Source organism: Brachypodium distachyon, chromosome 3 (genome assembly GCF_000005505.3).
Source record: "Brachypodium distachyon strain Bd21 chromosome 3, Brachypodium_distachyon_v3.0, whole genome shotgun sequence".
Classification (NCBI taxonomy): Eukaryota; Viridiplantae; Streptophyta; class Magnoliopsida; order Poales; family Poaceae; genus Brachypodium; species Brachypodium distachyon.
The window spans coordinates 13,403,291-13,420,043 of record NC_016133.3 but is presented as its reverse complement, the minus strand read 5'-3'; the positions used below and the strand labels follow the sequence as shown (position 1 = coordinate 13,420,043).

General features: G+C 54.2%; 1 protein-coding gene across 2 annotated transcripts; it reads left to right on the top strand.

Annotated features, from left to right (window-relative positions):
* The first annotated feature begins 645 nt into the window (after nt 1-645).
* LOC104583542 (UPF0481 protein At3g47200) lies at nt 646-14,948 on the top strand. Of its 2 annotated transcripts, XM_010236008.3 has the most exons (3): nt 646-929; nt 13,149-14,571; nt 14,668-14,948. In XM_010236008.3, the coding sequence occupies exons 1-2, from the start codon at nt 917-919 to the stop codon at nt 14,564-14,566; spliced, it is 1,431 nt and encodes a 476-aa protein (XP_010234310.1). In that variant the 5' UTR covers nt 646-916; the 3' UTR covers nt 14,567-14,571; nt 14,668-14,948. The 2 variants fall into 2 exon arrangements, with proteins under 2 accessions (XP_010234310.1, XP_010234309.1); XM_010236007.3 differs by having other exon boundaries at nt 13,149-14,948.
* Nucleotides 14,949-16,753: the final 1,805 nt, after the last annotated feature.

Below are 16,753 nucleotides of genomic sequence, written 5' to 3'. Positions count from 1 at the left end.
ACTGTGATTTTGTTCTAGTACACAATGTAGTGCTATGAATTGATGTACAAAGTCTTCATATGACGAGGTACTTCGATTATTTCTTCTTCTTTTTTTCTATCTCCGTTGAGAATTGAGGAGGTATTTATCATGTACCGTGATGTAATTTATCGTTGATGAGCTACTTATTAATTGTACGAGCTGAGGAACAATCATGTACCTTGATGTTCTGTGATGTACCTTCATGTATTTGTCATATACTTTAATATATCTGTCATGTGCATGAGGTACTTAAAAACTGTTAAGATACATGTGATGTACCATATGATGTACTTGTATCATAAGTTCATGTACACGCGATATTTAAAAACTGATACGGTACATTTCATATATCATAATGTAATAAATATGTACCTAAAAATATTTCATGTACCAAAATATACTTAAAAGTGAGGGAGGAGAGAGAAAGAGAAGAGCAAAAGTTGTCAGTGGTCAAAGTATTAAACCCCATAATTTAAAGTATAAGAAATTAATTAAGAGAGAAAGGAGGAGGGAAATCCAAACATGTGGCTAGAAAGACGGGGGGCAGATAGTTGGGGTGGCACATCGTCGGCGTTAATGATCACATGGTTTCACATGCATCAAGCATATATATATCTGTCTTTGGTCGGGACCTCGACATGTACGTTGGGCCTATACTATATATGAGTACCCCAGTGTGCAAGGGCAAGCAGGGATCTCGGCGATTATCCAATAATCGAAGCGAGAAACGCAAGTGTGCTCAAGTAGGAACTAGGAAGATCGAGCTGAGAGCGAGAGCGCTGTGCCTGGAATAACGCAGAAGCACAGGATAAGCAGGAAAGAAACTAAGAGCGCGAGAGCAAATATAGTCCAGTGCTGAAGACGGTCGTCGCCGCCGGCCGGCGAAAACCGTCTGATGGATGCTCAAGGTAAGTGCTACTACCGCTTAATTTTACTGGTAGAGTATGGCACCGGCGGTGAGTATTCCGTCCTGGCCGCCATTCATGGCCCTTAACTCGCTGAGGTGAGCTAGCTAGGCCATGGAAAAAGAGAATGGATGGGTTTTTTTTAACGGGCTTTACTTTTGTGTGACCCAATAATTAATTAATTGGAGGCTAGACCAAATATTGTGAGATGCACACGTGATGAAAAAGTAAAGATGATGACGTCAGTGTCTTTGATGTTTGATGTCAGAAACTCAAAATATTTTGTAACACAAACTGTTTGCCTCATGTGAAATCCGCCCATCTCACTGCTGGTTTTTCGGATCAGCAACGGGTTTAAAACTAGATTTCGGTTTGCTATGTTTTGAAAAAATAAAATCATACCATATATTTTAGCAGGCATGATACACATGCTCCAGGTAGTCTGACAATAATTGCATGGAGACCATGTGCTAAGTAACTAAGTAAGGGCATCTTCCCTCAAAAGAAAAAAAAGTAAGGGCATCTTCAACGACGTACCGTCAACGTTTTTTCGAGTAAAAGGAGCATTGCTCCCGGTTTCATTAAGAAAACCAAAGTGTGTTGTAACATAGAAGTCTTGACCACCAAAAGGAATACCGAGAAAAGACTTTGCCCCTACAACCTTACAGAGGCAAAAACACACTACAGCAAAAGAGGCTACTCGTGTTACAGGATCAAACATGCCCGTTAAAACGTTACTAGCTTATATTTTCTCTTTTATTGTTTGGACCTAGGAGGAGCAAAGAACTAAAGAGACGATGGTTATTTGAATAAGTAACAGCTTTACATGAGAACCGAGAATGTGAGCAGAGAGATGAATGGAGAAGAGAGTATACCATGTGGGTCCAGACCCAAAAACCTTGAAAGACGATATTAAAAAAATAATTCTACCAGGCCGTTCTCTCTTTCACGGCAACCAAGGAGAGAGATAAGAACTACACTCAGTGCACTCACATTCAATGCATTTTGAAAGGGGGAGTTATGAGTTTTTGAGGTTCAACGCCAAGAGCAGTATACAAACTGGAGTAAGATACAATATCTCCCTTTCTTTATTTAATAAGGTGCCATGCCAGATTTTTGATTAATTAGTATGATTAGAAACAGTACAAGGTGGAATACCGGGACTGTCCTAACAACCCTCGTTAAGAATACTCTAAAATGATAACTGTTGTAGTAAAATAAACCGTTATATGAGTCGGGCCGTAAATTTTACGTGGCGACGACCAAGTCAACATTCCGCAAGCACGAGTCAAAGACACCTACGTGGCGCGGTCAATCCTACGTGGCAGAAGAAGACTAGTCAACGAGTCAAGCCTCTCATGCCATGGTCAAGGGGTCAAATAAGCTAGAGCGGGGGGGGGGGGGGCAAGAAAAGTGAGAGGAGGGAGCCCTTGGTTCATGTTGGACCATGGACCAAGCCCTACTTTTCTCACATGGTGCACACAAAAGTTATGGAGCAAAGGAGCTACTCTTACCCTTTTGCCCCCACTCTTCCCTCTCTCTCAAGGGTAGCCATGGTCATTTGTCATGGACCCCTAGGCTATAAATACCTCCCATGGGGGCATGTATCATTCACTCTCAACTTGAATAAACTCAAGGGAAGAGGGCTAAAGTCTCTTGCAAAGAGCTCTAGTTTCGAGATCCGGGAAGACGCGTTCGGCCCGGACTCGAAGGAGAAGGGGTTGGGTTAGAGTTCCGAGGGTATCCTAACCTCGATACTTGGAAAGACGCGTTCGGTCCAAGTACGAGGCGGCCCCGACGAACCTCTCGCCTAAAGGTGTCTTGGGAAGATCCGCTCTGCCCAAGCCCTAGGCTAACAACCCCCTCGAAGCCTTTCCTAACATAGGATTAAGTCACGCCCGCAAGGTCGACCGAACATATTCAAAAAATATCGACGTGTCAACTTGTCCAAGTGTACGGCGACATTCGCTATAAGTCCGGCGTACACGCCCTACCTTTATCCCCGTACTTGTGCCATCGAGCATTGGCACCCCTTACTCTAATTGTTGTCGAGAACAACAACAGTGGCGCCGATCGTGGGGCACCCTCGCCGCAATTGAAGATCTAATGGCCCCGACAAAGCCTATTTCATCGGGTCCCCAACTTGCCGCGAAGTCTACACGGTTGCAAACGAAGAAAGCAAGTGCCTCGGGGGCTCTCGAGGAAGAAGGAAACATCACCAATCCGGATGCCGCTGCAAGCATGGTCGCCACGACGGAAACATTTGGAGAGCACCTCCGCTACCGGCCGTCCCAGAAGGAACCGAGGTGCTCGAAACCGTCGTAGGCGGTCCCTCGACACTTACCAACGTAGTGGCAAGGATCGGCGAGCTGCCTATAGTTGCCGCCCCCACAGGGGATACGGAACTCGGCATGCCTCGCTCGATGGGCTTCGCGCCACCTTCCCTACAACCGGTGGTAACCCTGCCCTCGGAACCTACAAGAGGAAACCATGTGGCGTCGGGAGGATCCGCGCCGGAAAACCAAGGAGTCCCGGCCTACAACCCCTCCAACCCAGGATTACTTCCACTGGCGCTCGCCGCGATCGCCCAAGGAACTCCTTGGTATCATCCTTATTGGGGGCTTCCGCCGCAAGGTGCTCTCCAAATCGCACACCCTCAACATCAACCTCGCTTTGCGAGTGCCCCGCAAGCGCCCCTTGCTCCCCCCGCCAGGGTCGAACAAGGCGCCCACCAGGTACCACCTCAATCTGCGCCTCGCGAGGAACGAGACCCTAGCGTGCATGGAAACGAGCAAGTGGCGGAATCCGGAGCCCGTGTCGACGGCGAAAGGAATTCCCGTCGACGCTCCGACCCCCCAAGAAAACGTCAAGATCATTCTCCAAGCAACCCCTCTAGCGACAAGAGCGACGAGGGAGGACCTCGCCATCGAAGGAACCAAAAGAATCGGTCGACTTGTAACCCGCTCACTCGAGAGATCCAAGACGCGCCTTTTCCGCCAAGGTTTAAGCCGCCCACGATACCGCCGTACGATGGGGAGTCAAATCCTCTCCAATTCTTGGATGTCTACTCCACCGCCATACGGGCCGCCGGGGGAAGTCCCGTCGAGATGTGCAACCTCTTTCCGCTCGCGCTCACCGGAATGGCGCAAACTTGGTTTTACAACCTGCGGAGGAACTCCGTGCACTCATGGGAACGCCTCCAAGAGGTCTTCATCGCCAACTTTCAAGGAAACTTTAAGGAGCCCGTGTAGGCTCACGAGCTATACGCCGTGAAACAAAAGCCGGGGGAATCCCTCTGAAGCTTCTTCCATCGCTTTGCGAAGGTGCGAAGCCAAATCGCCAACCCGCCGTCGACCACCGTGATCGACGCATGCATGCAAGGTCTTCTCCAAGGAGAAGTGAATCGGGCCCTAAGTCGTAACCTGCCAAAGACGACCGAAGAGCTTTACCGAATCTTGCAAGAATACGCTCGGAGCGAAGACGGGAACATCGCCAAGAAGGACGCGCCACGCGCCGCTCCCGAAGGAACTCCCTCGTCCGACAAACCGCCTGCGCCTGCTTCGTCTTCCAAGAAGAAGAGGAGGTGTGGGAAAAAGGGCGCCGGTGACCAAGCCCGGAAAATCTTCGCCGTCAAAGGTCAAGCACCACCTCAAAAGACTTGGCAAGCCAAGAAGCTACCTCATCTGACCGAGGGAGTGGCTGGAAAGTGCCTCATCCACAACTCGGCAAGTCATAGCACCGAAGAGTGCAACACGCTCATCGCAGCCCGCAAAGAGTTCCAGGCGCGAATGCAAGCCTGACGCAAGGATGAGAAGACAGCCGAGGCTCCGCGCCCCGCAAACATCCTTGTCGCTGACCCAACACCCAAGGAAGACAACCTCCCGTTCCAGGAACCAGCACATCGCGTAGGAGTGATACTCGGGGGCTCCGCAACGGGACGAGGATCAAAGCGACAACGCAAGGAGTACGCTCGTGAAGTCAATGTCGTGGGAATCTTCACCCCGACACCACCACCTAAGTGGGCGAGCGTGCCAATTGCCTTCCCGAAGAAGACGCTAACGGGATACGCTTCCCACATGACGACGCCCCCTTTGTGATGGCGATCGTCGCCAATTGTGAGCTCAAGAAGATTCTTGTGGACGGCGGAAGCTCCGCGGACATCCTATATCTGAGCACGTTAAAGAAGCTGATGGAGCCACAGGGAGGATATAAGAACGACTCGCTTCAGCCATCCCTTTATCCACTCACAGGTTTCGTACCAGGGAAGTCCATTCAGCCGCTCGGACAAATTGAGCTCCTCACGACCTTCGAGGACGCCACAAATCATCGAACCGAGCTCGTACGCTTCGACGTGGTGGATATGGAGGCCTCCTTCAATGCCATCCTTGGAAGGACGACGCTAAACCGTCTTTGCGCCGCCATCCACCACAATTTCTTGTGCATGAAGATCCCAGGCCCGAAGGGCGTGATAACGGTCCGCGGCGAGCAATCTTCCGACAGGAAGACACTTTACCGCCACGAAACCAAGTGCGCCGAAAAGGGAGAATCATCCAAGAGTATTAACTTGCTTTCGAGCACGGGAGCATCCGAAACCAATTCTCAGGAGCGCTACATCCCCAAGCCTCTTCCCGAGGGAGAACTCAAGGAAGTACGCATCTCCCAAGATGACGCCACGCGCACGGTGAAGATTGGAGCCGACCTCCCGAGTAAACTCGAGGAAGAACTTGTCGGCCTGCTCCGGAAGAATTCCGACCTGTTCGCTTGGTCACCTTCCGGCATGGGAGGAGTCCCGCGTGACGTCATGGAACATCGCCTCGCCGTGAGACCCGACAAAGCTCCCGTGAAGCAGAAGTTTCGAAAACTGTCCACCGAGCGAAGCGAAGTCATCAAACAAGAAATCGCTAAACTCTCCAACGCCGGGCTTATCCGAGAAGTTTGGCATCCCGAGTGGCTAGCCAATCCTGTCTTGGTGAAAAAGGCCAACGGCAAGTGGCGAATGTGTGTCGACTTCACCGACCTGAACAAGGCATGCCCCAAGGACGACTACCCGCTCTCTCGGATCGACCAACTGGTCGACTCCACGGCGGGATGCGAGAGGTTGAGCTTCTTGGACGCCTATTCGGGATATCACCAAGTCCACATGGCCAAGGAAGACGAGGAAAAAACCAGCTTCATCACTCCCGTCGGCACCTTCTGCTATCGCAGAATGCCCTTTGGATTGAGGAACGCCGGCGCGACCTTCCAATGCCTCGTCAGCCTCATCCTCAAAGAACAATTGGGGAGAAACGCCGAAGTATACATGGATGACGCCGTCATCAAAAGTCAAATTACAGGAACTCATCCCAAGGACCTATAGGAAACCTTCGACAATCTCCGCAAGTACGGCGTAAAGTTCAATCCGGAGAAGTGCGCATTCGGAGTTCGAGGAGGAAAACTCCTGGGCTTCCTCGTCTCTCAACGAGGGATCGAGGCTAACCCGGAGAAAATCCGGGCCATCATGAAAATGGAGCCTCCTCGCTCCGTCAAAGATGTGCAGCGCCTAGCGGGAAGAATGGCGGCCTTGGGACGATTCGTCGCCCGATCAGCCGAGAAGGGTCTTCCTTTATTCAAAGCCTTGAGAAGGTTTGACAACTTTGAGTGGACCGACGAAGCTCAAAGGGCCTTCGAAGAACTCAAGACCTATTTGTCGACCCCTCCGCTTCTCACGAGCCCAAAGCAGGGGGAGCCCTTGCTCCTGTACCTTGCCGCGACCCCGGTCGCCGTGAGCGCAGCACTCGTGAAGGAGGAAGACGGGTCACAACGCCCGGTATATTACGTGAGCAAAGCCATGGGAGGAGCAAATGGTCGATACACCCAGATCGAGAAGATCGCTTACGCCCTCCTCATGGCCTCTCGAAAACTCCATCATTACTTCATGGGCCACACCATCATGGTGCCAACCACTTTTCCACTCAAGGAAGACTTCGGCAATAAGGAAGCCACCGGAAGAATCGCCAAATGGGCAACGGAATTGGCCCCTTTCTCGCTAGAGCTCATGGCGAGGACGGCCATAAAATCCCAAGTCCTGGCTGACTTTGTGGCCGAGTGGCATGCTCCATTAGCCCCGCCCGAAGAAGTCACGTCCAAAACCGAGCCCCCCGAACCACATTGGATAATGAGGTTCGATGGCTCCAAGCGCCTCAACGGCGCCGGGGCCGGAGTTATACTCATCAGCCCCGAAGGGAAAATCTTGGAGTACGCCGCTCACCTGGACTTCAACGCCACCAACAATATGGCGGAGTATGAGGCGCTACTTCTCGGGCTTCGGCTGGCCAAGGCCATGGGAGTCCGACGCCTTCTCATCCAAGGAGACTCCCAACTGGTGATAAACCAAATGGACAAGTCGTATCAATGCCTTGATGAGAGGATGAAGAAATATATCGAAGAAGTTCTCAAGATGGAACGGTACTTCCTGGGCATGGAGGCGAGACGCATTCCACGAGGAGAAAATCACCTGGCCGACAGGTTAGCCCGAACAGCCGGTTCCAAAGAACCGCTGCCACCCGACGCATTCTTCGAAGTGATTCGCACCCCATCCGTAAAGGAAGAAGCCGAAGCTTCAAAGACCAGCATGGTCATCAACGCTCCACCCTCTTGGATGACACCGATTATCCGCGCCTTGAAAGGCGAGGTGGACGAAGAAGCAGAAGGCCCAAGCGCCAAAACTCTACTCGCGAAAGCCAAGATGTACGTCCTCCTCGACGGCGTCCTGTACAAGAAAGGGGCGGCCGCATTGCTTAAGTGCATAACTCAGGAGGCACTTCTTCACGGTAAGCTCAATGAGCTCCACCTGGGAAGTAAGCACCCTGCTCGCCTCATCCACCGTGCGACACGGAGGAAGATCCGGCTGGGGAACACTCCTCAAGCAAGTCATCGTCTCCCGAATCTCGGTGGCCTGGGCAAGCAAAAGCGAAACCACCTCGGGACGACGATCCGGTGGAGGACGAGCACGAGAAGCAAGCATCGGGCCGTCACCCGCTAACTCCACCTTGAGGGAAGCTGCCTCCGCGCGGGCGTGCTCCCTATCAAGGTTGGCCGCCACCAAGTCCTCCTCAGCTCGACGGGTCCTCGCGATCTCGTCCTTCTGGCGCTCCTCGGCGAGTCAAGCCCTGGTCTCCACGGCCGCGAGCTCCGCCGAAACACGGGAGAGCTCAGCCTCCACGGCCTCGCGCCGCACCCTCTCCGAAGCCAACTCACTCAAGGCAAGGGTAGACTTGGACATCTCCACGTCCAAGCAGCGGAAAGCGCCCCCACCTGAGTCTTCAGGGCAGGAAGGGCACCCACGGCCTCAACCAAGCCTCTTACCTGCAAAGAGGAAGTTAGCACAAAGCTAACCCAAAGGGCAAAGGAGATACGTCACGGATGCTCACCAGCTCCAGTGTCACGAAAGGGTCTCTCGCTCCGTCCTCGGATGCCGGAAGCACTCCGTCCCTCACCTGAGTCGGGGGCTCACCCTCAAGAGCCCCAGGCTCCGCGGCCCTCGCACCTAAAAACAAGCCAAGAAGATCACATCAAAATCATTCTTAAAAAGAATGACGCGAACAAAAGAGAAGGGCACTCACCCGAGGTAGGAGCATCCTCGTCAGGGCTCTCGCGACCAATGGAGAACACCTGGACGCCCACACCGCTGGCTCCGGTCGACAACTCCACCACTGTCTCACGAGTGAAAGCCTCAACCTCGTGACTCAAAGGAGGAAGAACTTGCTCGAGTCCAATCTTCCCCTTCATGTGCAGATCCAAGGTCACCCTCATGGGGGACCTCGACTCGCCCACGACAGGATCAGCCGAATCCGCCGGGGCATAGTCAAGAGAAGGAGAAGGAGTCGGGGGAGCTTTCCTCTTGCATCCACTCGACGGGCGAGGTATCTTGGGGATCGGCGCGACAGGCACCGTTAGGCCCAGCACCGCCGCTCCCGCCTTCGCCTTCGCCTTCCCACAGGAATCCTGCAGCTTGGACCCCACTGCCAACATCGACGGCGTACCCAAGCGGGAGTAGCGATCGCCCCCTCGAAGAAGGCGACCGAACTTCGGATCCTGTCGCATAGGAACCATCTTCCCGAAGCACCTCGCGATGATGTCGTGACATCCCCCTCGCTGATCTTGGCCTCGTAGTCACGGTGCTCTGGCCCGCTGTACGGACCTATCAGCTGCATGGCCCACAACGCCGCCCTCTCCTCGGAAAATGTTGCTGAAAAAGACAACCCCAAAATTGTTAAGTACCTTCACAAGGGAAAACAGTCAAGGCGCGGAGGGGAGAGGAGAGCTACTCACATGCGGTGACAAGCTGAGGAGGACGGAAAGATCGAGGGATCCCAATCTCAGACCTCGGACGACTCCTCATCATGAAGCATCCCGCCATCACCATCTCCTCCATGAGGTCACGAAAGCTCCTCTCGGCCGACACTTCCTTGATCTTGGCCACCTTCCAGAGGTCGGCCGACCGAGGATCGTCGGGGTGGGACACCTCCCTCAAACCTCCGGCCCCAGAGTGCCGGGGGAGGTCACTCGTGTGCGGAAGATGGGTCTTCGGAGCCCGAAGAAGAAACCACTGGGACTCTCACTTGACGAACAACTTCTTCGCGCTCTTCCCCGGCATGAGCAGGAAGTCGTCCCCAAAACCGGAGCGGAGCCTCAGGTTCACCGAACCAAAGGCGCTCAAGGCGAAGCCATTCGGGGTGAGTGACTCCCTCACCTCCACGGTGAAGTAGAACAGCAGAAGCTTCATCGAGGGCTCCTCGTGAAGCGCCGTCTCGCACAGCCACCTGAAAACGTTCAACCTCACGATCGTCGACGGGTGAAGCTGGGCCAACTCGATGCCATACGTCTTCAGGAACTCCAGCAAGAAGGGGTGAACAGGCACGCACAGGCCAGCATGAAACCAGACCGAGAATGCCACGATGCATCCCGGGCGCCGTCGCTGGTCGAGCCTCACCTCCTCGCCATCGGGCAGGATACCATCCCCCTTGGGGAAGTATCCCGCCTCCTCCAGCTGGGCAAGATCCTCGAGGCCCATCAACGAAGGGAGAAGGTGGTCGTGCGCCCAACCTCCGCCGTCCACGGGCGCTGTCGGAACCAAGGGAGGGCCACCGCGGGGGCGGAAGGAAACCTTCTTCTTCCACGACGGTCGGTTCGCCGCAAGCTGCGCCGCCGAAGACCCCCTCGCTGGCTCGCCCGCCGAACACTCGACATCGGGCCCCGCCATCTCACCTGCGAAAAGGTTCACCAAGAGTTAGCGAGGTGCCAAAAATTTCTGAGAATAATCCCCCCCCCAAAAAAAGGAGAGAGAGGAAGAGAGGGGAGGCCCGGGCCGATTGAGCCGTCCCACGGGCCGCAGGCCCCGCAAGCGCCCGGCCAGCCCCAGCGCGGGAAGAAAAGGGAGGAGGCCACCTCCTCACGCGCGCAAGGTATTCGGCGCAATGCCGTGCGCATGCCAGCGCCTCGCCCATGCGCCGTCTTAGCTGCGCCCGCGCCGCGCCCACGCCATGCGCTGTCCTAGCTGCGCCCGCGCCGTGCCCCCGCGCCATCCTGAACCGCGTCCAAGCCGCGCCCGCGCCGCGCCCTCACCAAGTCGTCCTACGCCGGTGCACATGTCGAGCCGCGTCCAAGCCGCGCCCGCGCCGCGACCTTGCGCGCACCACGCCCTTGCCCAGCTGCTCGCGCACTCGCCGCGCCGCGCCCTGCTCGCGCCAAGCCACGGCGGACGCCCGCCGCTCCATGATTCCCGAAACGCACCCAAGGTGCTCGACGAAACGCCCGCAAGCCCCGCCGGCGACCAAAGGACACCGAAGCTCACGCCATGGAACTCCGCTCACCCTTGCACGAGTAGGGAAGACGCGGCCAACAATGAGGATCGCCTGGAAGCACTTGGAGACACGACCGGCACCGAGCTCCGAGTGGCCTCGCCGTGCTCCACGCCCCCACGCGGACTCGACAAGGAGGAGCCTCCGCTGCGGATTCTCGGCCACCAACACAACCGCCGTCGTTACAAGAAGATGGCTACTGCCCCTGCGGAGCTCCCTACTACACCAAGCTCTCGAAGGAATGCCGGATGCCGCCGAGCGCGTCTTCGGCACCGGGCAAGCCAAACGAGTATGGTGTGAAGCTCCACCGTGCACAAAGGCTCCATTTTATAGGCCGCCGGAGCTCCTAGGCGTTCGGGCTGGGCCAATGGCATAGCGACACCTCGCCGTCCTTCATCTCAAAGAACAAGACAAGGGAAGGGAAGAATGGAAGGGAAAGCTTTCTCTTTTTCCTAAAGGAGGGCGGCGTGGCCGAAAGAGGGCGTCCAGCGCCCAGGACCCCGCGTCCTCGCCTCGCCGGCGTCATGGCCGGTGACGCCGAGGCCTGCAAAGCGTGGAAAAGAAGACCGGGCGGTCCCCTCCCGTACTGAGGAAGACGACGCCTCTTGGCCGTCCGATCTAGGGCGCCCCCCAGCCCCTCGCCGTCGGATCCCTCACTAAAGCCCCGAACCGGTATCGGGCCTGGCTGGGCCTCGGCCGAGTAACAGCCCAGAAAGGCCGGCATAAAAAAAAGAAGAGGAAGCGCGCCCGAGTGCGGCCCAGCTCGCGCGCGAGGTCAGCCCGAGGCGGTCCAGCTGACCCAGGCGGCCGACTAAGTTTGAAAATCTTGCAGAAAAGCCCAAGTTTTTGGAGGAATTGCAAATATGCCCCCGGAATTTTCGGGGAGGCCCGCAGGGCCCCTAATTTTTGCAAAAAAGCCCTTCGGGGCACCGGATTTCTCGCAGAGAGGCCCCTAGGGTCTCGGTTTTGGCAAACATACCCCCCGAAAATCGATTTCTCACAGAGAATTTCGCCATGAGCATGGAACTTCTCCGCAACGCCTCCAAGGATCCCATCCTTTGCAGGAAAAACACCAAGTACCTTCGTTTCTCACAACGGAACCCATCGGAGTATCCGTCAAGGGACACCATCGCAAATACAAGGACATGACTGAAGAGTCTCGCCTCAGAAGTTGACCCGAAGGCATTCTCAATGCCTACAGCTCAAGGGGGCTACTGTTGTAGTAAAATAAAACCCTTAAATGGGCCGGGCCGTAAATCCTACGTGGCGACGACCAAGTCAACATTCCGCAAACACGAGTCAAAGACACCTACGTGGCGCGGTCAATCCTACGTGGCAGAAGAAGACTAGTCAACGAGTCAAGCCTCTCATGCCATGGTCAAGGGGTCAAATAAGCTAGAGTGGGGGGCAAGAAAAGTGAGAGGAAGGGGCCCTTGGTCCATGGTGGACCATGGACCAAGGCCTACTTTTCTCACATGGTGCACACAAAAGCTATGGACCAAAGGAACTACTCTTACCCTTTTGCCCCCACTTTTCTCTCTCCCTCAAAGGTAGCCATGGTCATTTGTCATGGACCCCTACGCTATAAATACCTTCCATGGGGTCATGTATCATTCACTCTCAACTTGAATAAACTCAAGGGGAGAGGGCTAGAGCCTCTTGCAAAGAACTCTAGTTTCGAGATCCGGAAAGACGCATTCGGCCCGGACTCGAAGGAGAAGGGGTTGTGTTAGAGTTCCGAGGGTATCCTAATCTCGATACTTGGAAAAACGCGTTCGGTCCAAATACGAGGCGGCCCCGACGAACCTCTCGCCGAAAGGTGTCTTGGAAAGATCCGCTCGGTCCAAGCCCTAGGCTAACAACCCCCTCGAAGCCTTTCCTAACATAGGATTAAGTCACGCACGCAGGGTCGACCGAACCTATTCAAAAAATATCGACGTGTCAACTTGTCCAAGTGTACGGCGACCTTCGCTATAAGGCCGGCGTACACGCCCTACCTTTATTCCCGTACTTGTGCCATCGAGCATTGGCACCCCTTATTCTAATTGTTGTCGAGAACAACAACAATAACCACATTGGTAACTATCTCGTGGTAGCTTTTCACCAAACAATGGAGTACATAACATATATGAAAATCAGCCAAAAATCCGAAAAGGTGAACTATAGCCCACCAAAATAAATAGTGTTACCAGATCAGCAATATGATAAAAAAAATTTGACGGGCAATATGATAAATTTAAAGCAAGGCGTTAATGCCTTTTACATAATATATAAGAAATTAAAGGTGAACTATAGCCAAGTGTTAATGCTTTTCTCGTAATATATAAGGAATTTAAAATGTGTTCGCTAATTAATCTCATGTTCCATGTGTCCATCGTTGCAGGGCAGAGGTGTGGTGCAGAAGCAGAAGCAGCACTGGATGACGAGAACGAGTCCCTGATAACAGAGATACTCACAATTCCTCTTCCAAAGCCGGTGGACACCAGCGTCCCCTGCCTGATCTCATGGGCCGGCGATGACATCGACCGCGGCGATTACGAGCCAGGCCTGGTCCGCATCGGCCCATTCCACCGCCAAGACCCAACTCAACAATCAGCCGACTGGATGGAGCAGCAGAAGAAGCAGGTCCTCCGGGGCCTGCTGGTGAGCCGCGAGGAAGACGAAGCAGGGCGCCGAGAGGAGCTGCGGAGCTACCTGGAAGCCATGGAGCGGGTCGAGCCCGACGCGCGGCGGTGCTACAACAGGACCTTCAGCTGGATGAGCAGCAAGGAGTTCGCTCGCATGCTGCTCCTGGACGGGTTCTTCCTCTACTCGCGCTTTGTCGTTGCCGGAGCCGGAGACGACGACATTGCTGTTGACCGCGATGTCGTCTTCCTCCTCGAGAACCAGATTCCTTTCTTCGTCCTCGAGGAGATCCACAGGCTGCTAACAAGACGTAGAAGATCAGAGAAGGTTCTGCTGGCTGTTGTAGTACTTGATAAGGTGGCCGGCCGTGTGGAACAGCTGCTCCGCCGCAATGGCTACAGCAACAGCGCCGCAACGTCATCGTCGTCTCCAACTCCTCCGTGCCACCTCCTTCATCTTCTCTACATGCACTTGAGTCCTACTACATGTGCGCCGAAAAGGATCGAGCTTCCTCAAGTGCAGCATAACAATGGGGAGTACAGGATCAGAGTCCCAGTGCCGCAGGTCCGTTGGCGCACGGCGACGCAGTACGCCGCCGCCGGGGTGAGGCTCGTGAAGCGGAACCTCGACGGCGAGAAGGCGCGGTCCATCCTGGACGTGGAGCTCACCGGAGAAGACACGCTCCAGGTCCCTTGCCTGACGGTGGACAGCAACACCTTGAGGATGCTGCGGAACATGGTGGCCATGGAGCAGAAGAGCCTGCAGAAGGACAGGCGGACCTCCCACGTCACCGCCTACTGCCTCTTCATCTCGCAGCTGGCGACCACGGAGGAGGACGTGGCGCTGCTCGTCTCCAATGGCGTCATCGTGCACCTGCTCCACAGCGACGATGACGTCGCGGCGGGCCTCGCCGGCCTCTGCGACGGCGTCGTCATCGATGCCTATGACCCAGACGGTAATTACCTCAGGCCCAAGTACGAGGCACTGGAGAGGCTCATCTCCGGCGACGGCAGTGGCGGAGGCCGGAGGAAGTACTCCATGGCACGGCTCCGGCGACACGGCAAGCGCAGCAACTGCTTGATGGCGCTCATGGTCATGGCAGCCGTGTTTCTCTTCCTATGGACAGCGCAGCAATCCGTGTTTGCGGCACTCAGAGCTGGCAAGGGAAGGTGTTGATACACGTATGTAGGCGAGCTTCATCTTCTTCTAACATTGTTGCAGGATGTGCTGTTGGATGCTTTAAACATTCATCATGATGTGGCTCCTCCTAATTCCAGTTGCTTTGGATGATTCCCCTACCGGCTCGTCTACCCTCAATCGTCTGCTCACCATATCCTGTGGAGATTGGACCGCAAGGAACATCAAGGTATTCTCCAATGAAAGGGTGTACATCTTCCCCAATCTTTACTTGTCATCATCGATAGCTTAACGTTTCAGACTTTTAGATTGAAATGCAATGTAAAGAGGATAGCTGCCGACTTGTGGCGTGACTATCTATCCTCACTGATGCAAAACTCTCTCACTCTGAAGTAATATATTCAGATGAGAATTCTCTCTCCTCTCCTGGTGCATGATGCCTCAAATAAAATGTTGCGGAGCCTGGGCAAGCTTGAGACTCAGTCTAATCTGACAACCAAAATTGGGTATTTAGAATAGTACCAAACTTGTGGACCAAAATCCACATCAATAATAAAGTGAAATTCTGTACATATATAAAATTTCAAGTCTTTAACATAGAAATCCATGGTCATCATTTGGATCAAATTCACAAGCAACATTAACTAGTACGGAGTCTGTATCTAAAACGATACTCTAACCAAGAAGTAACAACTGCCTGATTAGAACAAATCCCCAATTCCCCAGGAGCCCACACGCTCCCCCTCAATTCTTTTGTGGAATTCAGAGACCTTGAAAGCTCAATCCAAAATCCATGGCCCATGAGTCGACCACTCCCCAAATCAGTTAGCAATCTTACCTGCTCACGGCGGAGGGAGGGGACGAGACGTCGACGGGGATGCAAGCCGTCTGTAGGTCGCGGGCTCAGCCCGGCGGCCATCCTCCGCCGTTGCCAGCGCCGCCCACCCAGCAGGGTCCGCCGTCCGCCTCTCTTCCGGCGAGCGAGCAGCAGGCGTCAGGCGATGGCTTTGGAGGCTTATTGGGCTGTGACTGTTAATTGAGCTTCTCATTTCCTAAGCCCGGTCTGCATCTGAAGTCAGCCCACTTCAGCTTTTCGTCGATTAGTTGGGCTGGAAGGTGGAGGTCCTTCTCCTTTTCTTTTCCGTTTGGAAAGAAGGCCATATTTCACCGTCCATCAAATGTTCACTTGTCGGACAAGTTCAAAACCGGTTATTTTAACTCCTGAAATACTTAATACCGTTTAGGACGGTTTAGGGGCTGATTTTTTTTTTGTTGACTCGGTCACGCCTGGTGACTGGTACGTTACAGTGGATCAGAAAACCGTGACCGTTGGGCAGCAGAGCAGCGCCCTCGTCTCCCTGCACGCGCCGGCGGCCAGCAGGAGCGACCCCATGGAGGCGGCGGCGGCCATGGAGTTGGGCTCGAACTCGACCTCGGCCGGGGGGACGTGGGCGATGCGGGTTCGTCAGGGGCGGTTCAGGATCCGAGATGGAGAAGTCGCCTCGGCGCAAAATGCCTGAGTCGGAAGCGCTCGACGCGCGCCTCGGTCCATCGAGGCGATGGACGGAGTTCTTGGCCCGATTGTTCGCCGACCCACCCTCGTCCCCCTGCCCCATTCTTGCTCGGTGATGGGGCTGCTGCAGCCTGCTCAGTGCGTCGTCTGCATTATCTGCTTCCACCGTCGGCTCCGTGTTCTTGCATGCGTAAGTGCACGGTGATAAGAATGCATCTATCCATCAGGTAATTGAGAAACAACAATTTCGATCGAATTGATGCAGCATGTGTTTCTGCCCACAGTGAGAAGAATGCATCTATCCATCAGCCCGAGAGCCATACGCTGCTGCTCCACCCAAGTGCCACGAGCCCACGACCCGGAACCATGCTCCATCGGGATGGGATTGCCGCGAATGAGGATTGGGGGCTCTCCATTTATAGGGTTAGCAGGAGAGTAGAAATTGGGGATTTAGGGATTTCAGGAGCTACCGGAAGAAGACACGGAGCCAGCGCAACGTCATCGAGTCAAAAAAAAATCAAATTGCCTAATCAGCTCTTAAACCATCCTAACCACGTAGGATCTAAAACCGCTTAGAGGTGATTTCAATAGTATTAAAAATTTTGGAAATCAAAATAACCGATTTTGAACTTCGGGGGTTATACGTCCGGCAAACAACACATTTGAAAGTGAAATATGGACTTCTCTCTCTTTCCGTTTCTTTTGCCGGCCAG